The following is a 12,330-nucleotide window of genomic DNA, read 5'->3' as shown; positions in this document are numbered from 1 at the left end:
AATTAGCATATTGTGATAAAGTTCATTATTTTCTGTAATGTACTGATAAACATTAGACTTTCATATATTTTAGATTCATTACACACCAACTGAAGTAGTTCAAGCCTTTTATTGTTTTAATATTGATGATTTTGGCATACAGCTCATGAAAACCCAAAATTCCTATCTAAAAAAATTAGCATATCATGAAAAGGTTCTCTAAACGAGCTATTAACCTAATCAACTAATTAACTCTAAACACCTGCAAAAGATTCCTGAGGCTTTTAAAAACTCCCAGCCTGGTTCATTACTCAAAACCGCAATCATGGGTAAGACTGCCTACCTGACTGCTGTCCAGAAGGCCATCATTGACACCCTCGAGCAAGAGGGTAAGACACAGAAAGAAATTTCTGAACGAATAGGCTGTTCCCAGAGTGCTGTATTAAGGCACCTCAGTGGGAAGTCTGTGGGAAGGAAAAAGTGTGGCAGAAAACGCTGCACAACGAGAAGAGGTGACCGGACCCTGAGGAAGATTGTGGAGAAGGACCGATTCCAGACCTTGGGGGACCTGCGGAAGCAGTGGACTGAGTCTGGAGTAGAAACATCCAGAGCCACCATGTACAGGAAATGGGCTACAGGTGCCGCATTCCCCGGGTCAAGCCACTTTTGAACCAGAAAAAGCGGCAGAAGCGCCTGACCTGGGCTACAGAGAAGCAGCACTGGACTGTTGCTCAGTGGTCCAAAGTACTTTTTTCGGCTGAAAGCAAATTTTGCATGTCATTCAGAAATCAAGGTGCCAGAGTCTGGAGGAAGACTGGTGAGAGGGAAATGCCAAAATGCCTGAAGTCCAGTGTCAAGTACCCACAGTCAGTGATGGTCTGGGGTGCCATGTCAGCTGCTGGTCCACTGTGTTTTATCAAGGGCAGGGTCAATGCAGCTAGCTATCAGGAGATTTTGGAGCACTTCATGCTTCCATCTGCTGAAAAGCTTTATGGAGATGAAGATTTCATTTTTCAGCACGACCTGGCACCTGCTCACAGTGCCAAAACCACTGGTAAATGGTTTACTGACCATGGTATTACTGTGCTCAATTGGCCTGCCAACTCTCCTGACCTGAACCCTATAGAGAATCTGTGGGGTATTGGGAAGAGAAAGTTGAGAGACGCAAGACCCAACACTGGATGAGCTTAAGGCCGCTATCGAAGCATCCTGGGCCTCCATAACACCTCAGCAGTGCCACAGGCTGAATGCCTCCATGCCACGCCGCATTGAAGCAGTCATTTCTGCAAAAGGATTCCCAACCAAGTATTGAGTGCATAACTGAACATAATTATTTGAAGGTTGACTTTTTTTGTATTAAAAACACTTTTCTTTTATTGGTCGGATGAAATATGCTAATTTTTTTAGATAGGAAATTTGGGTTTTCATGAGCTGTATGCCAAAATCATCAATATTAAAACAATAAAAGGCTTGAACTACTTCAGTTGGTGTGTAATGAATCTAAAATATATGAAAGTCTAATGTTTATCAGTACATTAACGGAAAATAATGAACTTTATTACAATATGCAAATTTTTTGAGAAGGACCTGTATTTGTGTACAGCTCCAGAGTCTGCTAAATCTTCCTGAAGGTCTTTTGCAGTCAAACATAGGTTCTGATTTGCCTTTCCAGCAATCCTTTTTCTTGGTCTTCCAGACCTTCTCTTGACCTCCACTGTTCCTTTTAACTGCCATTTTGTACAGTATTTACATTTCAAACTGAGGAAAGGCAACCTGAAACACATTGATATCTTCTTATAGCCTTCTCCTGCTTTGTGGACCTCAACAATTTTTAATTTAAGAATGTTAGCTTCTTAGAAGAACCCATGGCTGCTGTTTTTTGGGACAAAGTTAAAGGAGTCTGAGTTTTTACAAAGCATTGAAATTTGCATCACCTGGCCTTTCTTAATGATGATTGTGAACAAACCTTAACCCTAACAGGCTATTTAAGGTCTAAGACAGGCATGTCCAAACTGCGGCCCTCCAGCTGTTGCAAAACTACAACTCCCAGCATGCCTGGATAGCTTACAGCTATTAGGGTATGCTGGGAGTTGTAGTTTTGCAACAGCTGGAGGGCCGCAGTTTGGACATGCCTGGTCTAAGAGCTCGGTCTAAGTTATCCGAGTGCTCAAATCTCCTTGGGTTCCCATACTTTTGCAAGGTACTCCTTTCCTTTTTCCCCCCACTCTTAAACTGAACAAAACCAAAATTGCTTAAAATGTTGAAAAAGTGTGTTGCTTCTTTACATTTATGCCTTTTGGAGATTATCTCATCTTTACCTTTTAATTTTGACCAAGCTTTTGCAAGCAACTATATACAGGGTGTTCCAAAAGTATGGAGACGCCTAAATAAATGGCAGACAGTGGTTGAAAACACCATCCTGTGTGTGGAATGTTGCTAAGGGGAAGGGGACAAGTCTGTGAGGGCCAGTGTCAAACACATAAGCTATTTTGAAAGCTGCCATCTTGGAACCAAGTCAACATTTTCAAATGGGAAGGGGTGCATGTGACATATGTATCTCAGAGAATTTAATGAGGAATCCAAATCTATCTTATATGTGATGTACTTTTATTCCTGCAAAAGTTATTAACAATTTTCTCTTTTTTACAGACACAAATATGCCTGCAAGATCAACACGCGAGTGGGGCACAGATTGTGCTGATCTCTGGGGAGCAGATTTCAACGCTCGGGATTCTAACAGACCTCCCATCCTCCATGGCACAGTTGGCAAATTGCTTGCCAAATTTAGCCAGACAAGTTCTTTGTTGTATCTGCCCACACATTTATAGGGAACCTGTCATGTGCAGGAATGTAAATAACCAAAATTCTAATTATACTTATATAGTTTTAAATGAAAACTATATATCAATCTTCGTAGCTCCTCCTGCTCTAAAACCTGCTGCCTGCAGCTCAAACACCATGTTCAATGTGACAGTTTCCCTTTAACAATACTTAGACCAGAAATCTATGCCAGCAACTGGCAGCAAATTTCATTTTCTGGTGCACAGACTTCCCAAAGACGCAGCTCTTAAAGGGGTTGTCCAGCCTTGGGGCTGACAACACCTATGCTATGGACTTGTGTCCGGAACATGAACAAGACTCACCTGCAGTCTCGCCAATGCCCTTATTTCCTCTTCCGAGACCAGAAAGCGGCTGGGCCCCATGACCACTGTGGCCAGTCACAGACCCCATGGGACCCAGATACTTCCTAGTCCCATGGCTGCCCGGAAGAGGGAGGAAGAGCAGCAGCAAGAATGCGCACATGTGTTCTTTTTCGTGTTCTGAGTCTCAGATCCGTAGCATATCTGTTGTCTGCTCCTAGTCCAGACAACCCCTTTAATCCTCCTAAGTTTACGCCAGTATATTATATATATACTGTATGTGTGTATAAATATATATATACACACACATATATATATATACACAGATATATAAAAATGTGTATAGTTGCGGACCGAAACTACGGCCATGAGGCCTAAGGAGTAGACAAAAGGACACAATAATAAAGAAACAGACACTTTGTTGTTAAATATATATTCTGTGTATTCAAAACCGGTTTTATTGCAATACCATCTTTGTATAATGTGTATATGTATATATAGACATTTACAGATGTGTATACATCCATATATACACACTTATAATGGAATAGATTTCTTTATTGGCGCAACAAACAATACAATCTGCTGCAGGTCACTGAGATGCAAGAAACATGTAAAGGCCTCTTCACAAGCATCTCCTCCTGATACAGTAGTGCGACAGTAAGTGCAAAGGATTCTGGGATTATATACAAGTTAATTTCTGTGCAAGAAGTTTTACAGTGGGAGTGCTACTGAGGTTTCACATATACATAATCACTTTAATCCTCATTTGTTACCAGTCGTGTTTTTACAAGATTTATTTGTGGCTCCACTGGGGGATACTCACAAATCAAATAATCTTGCATACCCTCATTTTCAGGAAGCCATTCTTGTCATAAGTGTCACACTAGTACACATATTATATTGTAAAAGGTACTTATGGCAATACATTTAATTTGTATTATAGGAAAAACATTAAAAAAACTAAATTTACACCCATGTACAATCTATACCAGGATGAAATTACCTTTCGTCAAAGGTAATTTTTTTCTCTGGTCTCATTCTGCAGAACATTTGTCTCTTCAGAGAAAGGGTTAAAGTAGCTGAGTAACGCTCTTCAAGTCAGAGGCGAGATTTTAAAAACCCCAAACACCCCTTTATGAATCCATTGAAGGAGCTCTTCAGAAAGAGTCTTTTTTTTCCCCAAAAACAGCACCACTCTTGTCTCTAGGCCATGTCTGGTACTGCAGCTCTTAAGCGCTGAGTTGCAATACCAGACACAGGCGACGGTCAAGATTGGATACCCCTTTCTAATATGCAGAGCAGTATGGCCCATTCTAGGGAACGCACAGCAGAGAATCTGCGGCAAACAGCTTGCTGTAGACTTTACACACCACATCCTGATCGAGCTATCAGCCAGCTGCAAGTGGGAGCAAATCCTTTAAAATGGCAAAAAAAAATATTGAAATTTCAATACGGTTTTTGGCAAATCAACAGCTTATGCATACTGCATATACATTTAGGCAAAGGTCTACACATTCAAGAAAAAAAGGGGGCAGTAGTGTAAAAAAACGGTTGGCTGACGTAAAAAGGAAGTAAGTAAAGTATTGTGCTTACAAGGAACATTCCAGGCAATACTGATACACTGTGCTGGGGCATGTTCAGACTGAGAAATTTGGGCATGGGTTTCAGCAAGGATTCGGTAGCGAAAACCAGGTCAAATCTGCGCTGAAAACTGCATCCCATTGTTTTCAATGGGAGGCTGTGCAGCAGTTCATGTGGCAGAGGATTTTTGATATGTGGTTTTCAAGATCACGCCAAGAATGTACAAGTCCACGGTTAGCGCAGTTACCGTGCGGAACACTCACAAAGCCACAGCGGCAGCGTGCTTGCAGTTTAGCTTCATTCAGTGGAACTAAACCAAGAGTGAGTCCGCATGAAAACCCATGGGAGAACCTGGATCACAGCAAAGCGGTTTTTGCAGTGGGATATGTGGCGGATTCTATTACTGACAAAAGCCTCCGTCTGAACATACCCTTATGGTGAGGGGCTAATGCATGACAAAGGGATTCTCTATTTGCTATTTACCGAGTTCCGAGGCGCACCTGATCACTTGGCCAGAGCCGAGAGGACTACCAAGAGCGTCCAATAATTTGAATGCACATTGTGCAATGCTAAATTTCTCCTGTGGTGGTGCTGCAAGGAAACTAAGCACTGCCAGATTTACTAATACAGTACAGCTGATGGCTTTGGGGGTACCAGTAGGGGTACACTTTGTGATCTGCTTATTGTCAAGTAGGGAACCCCAGATATGTGATGGTAGACACACTAGAGCAGATTTACTGATGAAAATGCACAAGGATTCGAGCTGAAACTGAGCTAGAATTCTGGCACCCGTGCTGTGCGCCATAATTATTAAAGGGGTTGTATGCTTTTTACTATTGATGACCTATCCTCAGGATAGGTCATCAAAATCAAGTTGGTGGGGCTCATGGCACCCCCAACGATTAGCTGCTTGAAGAGAAAGCCTGTTCTGTTTACCCCCTCGCCGCAGCAATTGCAGTGATGAGCAGTGTAATTACAAGTACGGCATCCCCATTCACTTCTATGGGAATGCACTTGGACAGAGCAGTCAGATACGGTAGAAGTGAAAGGGGACGCCATACTTGTAATTACACCTGCTCAACAGTGCAATTGCTGTGGTGAGCGGGTAAACAGAGCAGAGAAGGCAGAGCTCGTATGAGTGCTGCTTTCTCTTCAAACAGCTGATTAGCAGGAGTGCCGGGAGTTGGACCCCGGCCGATCTGATATTGATTACCTATCCTGAGGGCAGGTTATCAATAGTAAAAAGCAGACAACCCCTTTAAGGCTACTTTCACACTAGCGCACGCGTGCCGTCGGAGGTCTTCTCCGGCCCCATTGCCTATAATGAGGGCGGGCCGGAGTGTCGGCGGCAGAACGGCAAGCATGCCAAGAGGCTCTTTGTGGGAAAGGGGTGTCTCCTGCGACGCAATACTGTGCATAAATATTGCAGCAAAATGTTGGTGCACAATTCTGGCACAAAGAAAGCCAATGGGGACATTTACTAAAGCTTGTACACTATAAATGTAGTTTAAAAAAGTAGCAATTTATGGAGCATGTCATATTTGCGACATAATTTGCCACTGTTTATGCTTCTCGACACTTTTCTGAAGAGGGGAGACAGGGGGAGCAGCTTAGCAGGTGAGGCAAGGCTTAGCACAGCTCACCGGATTTACGATAACTTATTGCTCGAGGTTACGCCAGCCGCTAACTAGAATTTCTGGCCCACCAAGGGGCAGAGATGCAACTAATCTATTAGCAGGCATCTGCCTCTTAATACATTAGGCACATCTTACTCCAGCACAGGGAGGTCAAGACTGGCATATGGGATAAATGTCCCTCAATAAGTGGTATAGACAGACTAGACAGTCTAAAGATGCACCACATTTATCAGCCAGCATCAGTCACTGTAATATATTTGGTATTAGGTAGGATTAGTAAATCTGCACCAATGTTGTCAAGACAGGAGTAAAATATACTATCCCCTTTAATAGTACCTACAACCCAGGAAACTACCCGGAGTGACCTACAAGGTAATAAACACCTACAACACCCCTAGTATACCTCATGCAAAAACAATGCAAAAACTTTATTAAAGTTAATGTCCCATAGAATTATTTCCTGCCGGCTAAAACCAGATCGCAACACATCTTTTTTCTAATCTGTTTTTATTTTTTGATTGCTGATTTTTTAATTCTATGTCCTGAACATGATTAAGAGGGCAGCCATCTAGCCAGAGCTGTTCTTAACAGCATTTAGAGATAGCAACCACCATGGACTATATAGACGCAATGGACAGGAGGGGACCCTATTGACTTCTATGGGAGAGCTTTAGATACCTGCGCGGAGGTCATTTGACGAGGACGGAGTAGATAAGCTGTTATGACCACCTACTGTGAATGGTGGATCCTGTGTTACCTATCTATATATGCCATTGTAATCTCAAATAAGATAATAATGAGATGACTGCTGAAAAGTGATCCGAAGAGACAAAGATTACCAGGAAGTTGCAGCTTAGAGGCCAGGGCCAAAACTGCAGGATTGTTTTGAATAAGTAGTTGGAAAATAAAAAATAACATGTTTGTCATATGAGCTATAAAAGGGGTCTTATAGGTGCTTGTCCCCTTTAGTTCATCGACATTAAACCCTCCCTCTGCCAGAAAGCACAATGTACTTTACATTCATATTATACCCTATACATAATCATCTGGAAGTCATTTCCTCCACAATCAGTTTTAAAGGGATTCTGTCACCAGAATTAACCCTAATCAACTAGCTGACGATGTGCTAATGTCAGCTGACCCCAACTAGCCTATTCCTACTTTTATCTATGCCCCTGTTACTCCAGAAATCTAACTTTTATAATATGCTAATTAGCCGCGTTGCTCCGTTCTCCCACCTCTGGCCAAGTCCTGCTACACTAGATTGACAGGCCCAGGCAGCGTTGGTCTCCTACTGCCGACCCTGTCTGCCGTGTAAATCTCGCACCTGCGCCGTCCCGTTCAGTATTCGGTGCAGGCACAGTGAGTGAAGAGCGCTCGCTGGCTGCTGGCTTCCTCACGGCGCAAGATTTCCCCAGCGCACAGGGCCGTCAGTTGGAGGTGAAGGCTGCCTGGCCCTGTCAATCTAGTGTAGCAGGACATGGCCAGAGGTGGGAGAACGGAGCCTCCAGGAGCAGGGGCAACGCCCCCCCCCCCCCCCCCCTGCTCCTAGAGGCTAATTAGCATATTATAAAAGTTATATTTCTGGAGTAACAGGGGCATAGATAAAAGTAGGAATAGGCTAGTTGGGGTCAGCTGACATTAGCACATCGCTCATGTCAGCTAGCTTAATGGGGTTTAATCTGGTGACAGAATCCCTTTAAAACATGTTCTCCCGGTTTAAGGTTTCATTACCACAGAAATGACAGATGTGAGGAACTCATCAGTTAGACCACAGCATATTTTCATGATGCAGAGAACATAATCATGATCATCCATATAATGGAAAATCCAGTAGTCCTACTGGTTCCCACTAAAAGTAGACATTCAAAGCATACATTATGGGAAACGATTCTGACGAGGTTATTGCTGCTTCAACCTTTTTCCGTCCTGCTTGTTGCCAGGTAGAATCTAGATTCCGAAGCATGATTTGCTATAAGGCAACACCATTTACTGTAGCTCATCCATTGTGTATTAGAGTTGTAGAAGAGCCATAGAGGAAGAGTTAACGGCTATGGACGCCTTTAGAAAGTAGAGCTATTGGTACAGATCGAGCCATACGAACAGAGCTCTGGTGGAGTCACTAGAAGGAATAGCAACAGTCTGCAGATGCAGTAAAACTGAAAGCTGCAGGAAAAACTGTTGAAAATGTTTAATAAAGACCAAATTAACAAATTATTGCAGCCCAAGGGTACTTTCACACTAGCGTTATTCTTTTCCGGTATTAAAAACACAGTAAAGGGTCTCAATACCAGAAAAAAACACATCAGTTTTGTCCCAATGCATTCTGAATGGAAAGCAATCCGTTCAGTATGCATCAGGATGCTGCAGTATTTTCTCTGGCCAAAATCCCAGAACACTACTGCACTTGCCGGATGCGCAGTTCTTTTTAGCTTTGAAAAAATGTAATACCGGATCCGGTATTTCAATGAATACGTCTACTGGATCCATATCCAGATCAGTAAAAAAAAAAGATATCCGTTTGCATACGGATTTCTGGATCCGGCAGGCAGTTCCGTCAACGCTAGTGTGAAAGTACCCTAAAATAAATAGAATGCAATAATAATTTTAAAAAAAAACATGCCCCCAAAGGTGTCCATAGCCTTTAATGGTTTTGCGTGGAAGGACAGGGCCAGATTTACATAACTTTAGGCGATTTAATCCACATCCATGCCACTAGTCACGCAGAGCATTTTGTAGCTTTTTAGCATTTTCACATTGTGCTTAATGTCTATTGTTCATCCAGCTCATCTCTGAAAGATAAAGTTGATCATGCTAGCAAGACAGAGAAAGAGCTGCCCCCCCCTCCCCCCAAAATAAACCCCAACCTACGGGGATCTATGGTAAATCTGGCCCTACTGAAATGTAAATACAGGCACAACAAGATCCGACACAGAAACATGCAGAAAACAAGAGGTTACATAGAAGAAGGGTGTAACAAGGACACAAGGGGGAGCAGATATGTATGGAAGATGGGTAATGTTAAAGACACAGAGCAAAGGCATGAGTCTACTGGGTCATGCAAAGCAGAACAGGGAGCCCCGGGATATGTATTACAGCACATAGGCAAACCATGCTTATATTATGGGAATCATTTTAGTGTGTGAAAGGTAATTTACATGGGCAGAGAATGGCTGGTAGCCAGTGAGAATGGTAAAACGGCAAACTGAAATAACGAACCAAGGTTTAGCAGAGAACAAAAAACAATATATTGTTCGACGGTAAAACAGTATTGTGCAGACAACAAAATAAAAGCAAGGAGAGCATAAAACACAATCCGACGTTCTCTTTCCTATTAAGAATTTTTAAAAATTATTTTACAAAAGTAGTCAAGCATTTTTGTTGTTATTGGCAGTAAACATTTTGTTCTCTTCTATATATATATATATATATTTATATACTCTGGGACGAATAAATCATCTGGATAGTGAATTACAATATTGTAAGCGACATAAAAGATAGATTCATTTGTGAAATTGATTTCTTTTCTCATAAACAAATACAAAAGTCAGTCTTTTTTCCCCCCACTCATTCTACATTGAGTCCTTCGCATACAGAACCGGTTTACACATTCGCTCCACTGACAAGCGCTAGCGGCCACTGTCCTGACTCCCTCCATATCAACAGGTCATCAGGGGGCATGACCTTTGGCTTTTGTACAGCTCTGTTTCAAGTAGGTATCCTTTTCAGTTTTAAAGTGACTTATCTCTTCTACAATAAAATACATTTTTGTTTGTATCTGTGTAAGTACTAAGCAGCTTTTTTTCCCCGCAAAAATGGGAAGGCACGGAACACATTGCAGTTGAGATGAAGCAAGACAGCAGAAAGATGTGCATCTGTAGGGCTGGGTGGATTAAGGCTTATGTTAAACTGCTGTGTCCTCTTCTGGTTGACTGTTGGTTCTAGAATAAATAAATACAATTTACAGCGTTACGTTATATAAAATAAGTAAAAAGAAACTTAAAAATTAAAGATCTTAAAATATTCTAATAGCTCAGATTTGGTCTCTGCTACGGAGGCCTGTGATTATGATATAAATAAACAGAAGGCTCTAATATATAGCACTGTACAGCATGAAATGAATACATAATATACCGCACTTTATACTTTTTTTTGTGGCAGCCCTCTGTATAGGAAAGCACAGTTTGCTGCGCTTTCCTATATAGTTGAAAATAAAAAATAGTGACAAAAAGACAGACAGAGACCAAAGGAAACTCTTGGGGCAGCCAATGAATAGCGCCCTGTGGATATGTTTAACATATACCGTACACTGAATGGTTTTCTATGTAATAAACAAATAGCTCGATAGCTGGCCATACACATTAAATAACTGCCATTCGGCTGACAACTCTCTCCCGACTCCCTCATGTATACACGTGCAATTCGGTTGAGTGCGTATGTACTATCAATAGAGAGAGAAGAAAGAGCCACTAGCAGATACTTCTAGAGGTGGTGTATCTCCTAGGACAGGCATGCTCAACCTGCGGCCCTCCAGCTGTTGTAAAACTACAACTCCCACAATGCCCTGCTGTAGGCTGATAGCTGTAGGCTGTTCGGGCATGCTGGGAGTTGTAGTTTTGCAACATCTGGAGGGCCGCAGGTTGAGCATGCCTGTCCTAGGAGAACAAAAGGATCAGGCAGAAAAATGTAGTTCTCGGGTTCATCCAACAATACACTAGGTTACGTGTCGATTGGGGGCATATAACTGCTGAGGCTAGTGCATGGCCACGTCAAGTTTACATGTAAGGGACCAGAAGGAGCAGGACCAGACCCGATCCTTGATACTAACAGTGGATGCTGTCTAGGGCATAGGAAAAATTGTTGTAGAAGCTGGACAACTCCTCTAACAGATATAAACTCCAATTAGTCCAATCACGCTGGGCTCCAGATGCTCCTCCACAGGCTATCCTTTTTATTTCGGAGAATGAATGGCTGACTATATACCCATACAGTAGTACTGCCTAGTGCACGGCCGCTACATGAGCTGCCACTAGGCAACCATGATGCTCCTCTCTGCACAGAGAAGAAACACCTCACTGGCGGCAATCAAGCTGGTATGTAACGAATGATCAGATACCACCAAACCATTTTTCATACTGTTGCGAGTTCCTTGGTTCTTTTAAACATTGGCCCACTTTTACTAATGTGAAATTGTGGCATAATTTGGCACATCTACATTTAGAAATACCTGACCCAACAAAATAGTGTGGCTTAATGGAAAAGGGTAGTGGCCTAAAATGCAACATTTTCTGGTTTGTTAGTGATACCTTCCATTAAAGGTCCTGTAATAATGGCAAATTCCCTTAAAAACATGTTCTAACAGAAAAGGATGACCATTACAGACATCTTCAACTTTGCTTTGTCTTCTGGAGCACAAAACACTATACTCTACACTATATATTTCGACATAGGCATTGAATACAAGCATACCTGTTAACTCTGGTTCTCATAGAGGCTCTGTCTCTTCTTTGATTTCAGCTCCTTTAACCACTGTGGGGATGCACTTGCCCCTCTGAAATCAACAAAATGCAAATAATTATGCTAAATTAAGGCTAGGTTCACACCTGCGGAGGAGGTTCTCCATTGCAAAATGATGGTATTCAAGCTGGACACCCAGTGGCTGCCAGAATAGTAAATGGGATCATTTGTACCCATAGATCATGCGCCCTGATATACTAACACTGGCCACAGATATGAGATTTTTCATTTTTTTTTTTGTGGGATTCACAAACGATCTTAAAAAGAGCCCGTCATCACAAAATGCAGTGCAATCTGAAAAAAGCATGTTATAGGGCAGGAGGCGCTAAGCAGATTGATATATAGTTTTGTGTTAAAACATTCCGTAAACCTTGTACTTTACACATTTAAGTCTCTGCTCTTTCTGAGTTCTGTTGTACACAGGGGAAGGCGTTATCAGTGCTTGATGGGATTCTCTGTATCATCACTAAAGG

The 12,330-nt window shown here is 42.2% G+C and overlaps 2 protein-coding genes across 4 annotated transcripts in view; both read right to left on the bottom strand.

Moving 5' to 3' along the window:
- The window catches only part of CRYBB3 (crystallin beta B3), a 32,857-nt gene extending 29,675 nt beyond the window's left edge, over nucleotides 1–3,182 (bottom strand). Inside the window, exon 1 of the mRNA XM_044281434.1 lies at nucleotides 3,123–3,182. Coding sequence (XP_044137369.1) covers nucleotides 3,123–3,182 — 60 coding nt within the window. The remainder of the gene's footprint in view (nucleotides 1–3,122) is intronic.
- Nucleotides 3,183–10,152: 6,970 nt separating this feature from the next.
- KIAA1671 (KIAA1671 ortholog) overlaps nucleotides 10,153–12,330 on the bottom strand; it is a 173,420-nt gene continuing 171,242 nt past the window's right edge. For all 3 annotated transcript variants that reach the window (XM_044275376.1, XM_044275378.1, XM_044275377.1), the window contains 2 exons: nucleotides 11,810–11,891; nucleotides 10,153–10,281 (listed from right to left, as the gene is read on the bottom strand). In XM_044275376.1, coding sequence (XP_044131311.1) covers nucleotides 11,813–11,891 — 79 coding nt within the window. In that variant the 3' untranslated portion in view covers nucleotides 10,153–10,281; nucleotides 11,810–11,812. The remainder of the gene's footprint in view (nucleotides 10,282–11,809; nucleotides 11,892–12,330) is intronic.

The sequence above is a fragment of the Bufo gargarizans genome, chromosome 1 (genome assembly GCF_014858855.1).
Source record: "Bufo gargarizans isolate SCDJY-AF-19 chromosome 1, ASM1485885v1, whole genome shotgun sequence".
NCBI classification, from domain to species: Eukaryota; Metazoa; Chordata; class Amphibia; order Anura; family Bufonidae; genus Bufo; species Bufo gargarizans.
Note: the sequence above shows the minus strand (reverse complement) of the source record. Positions and strands in the feature narration are given on the sequence as shown.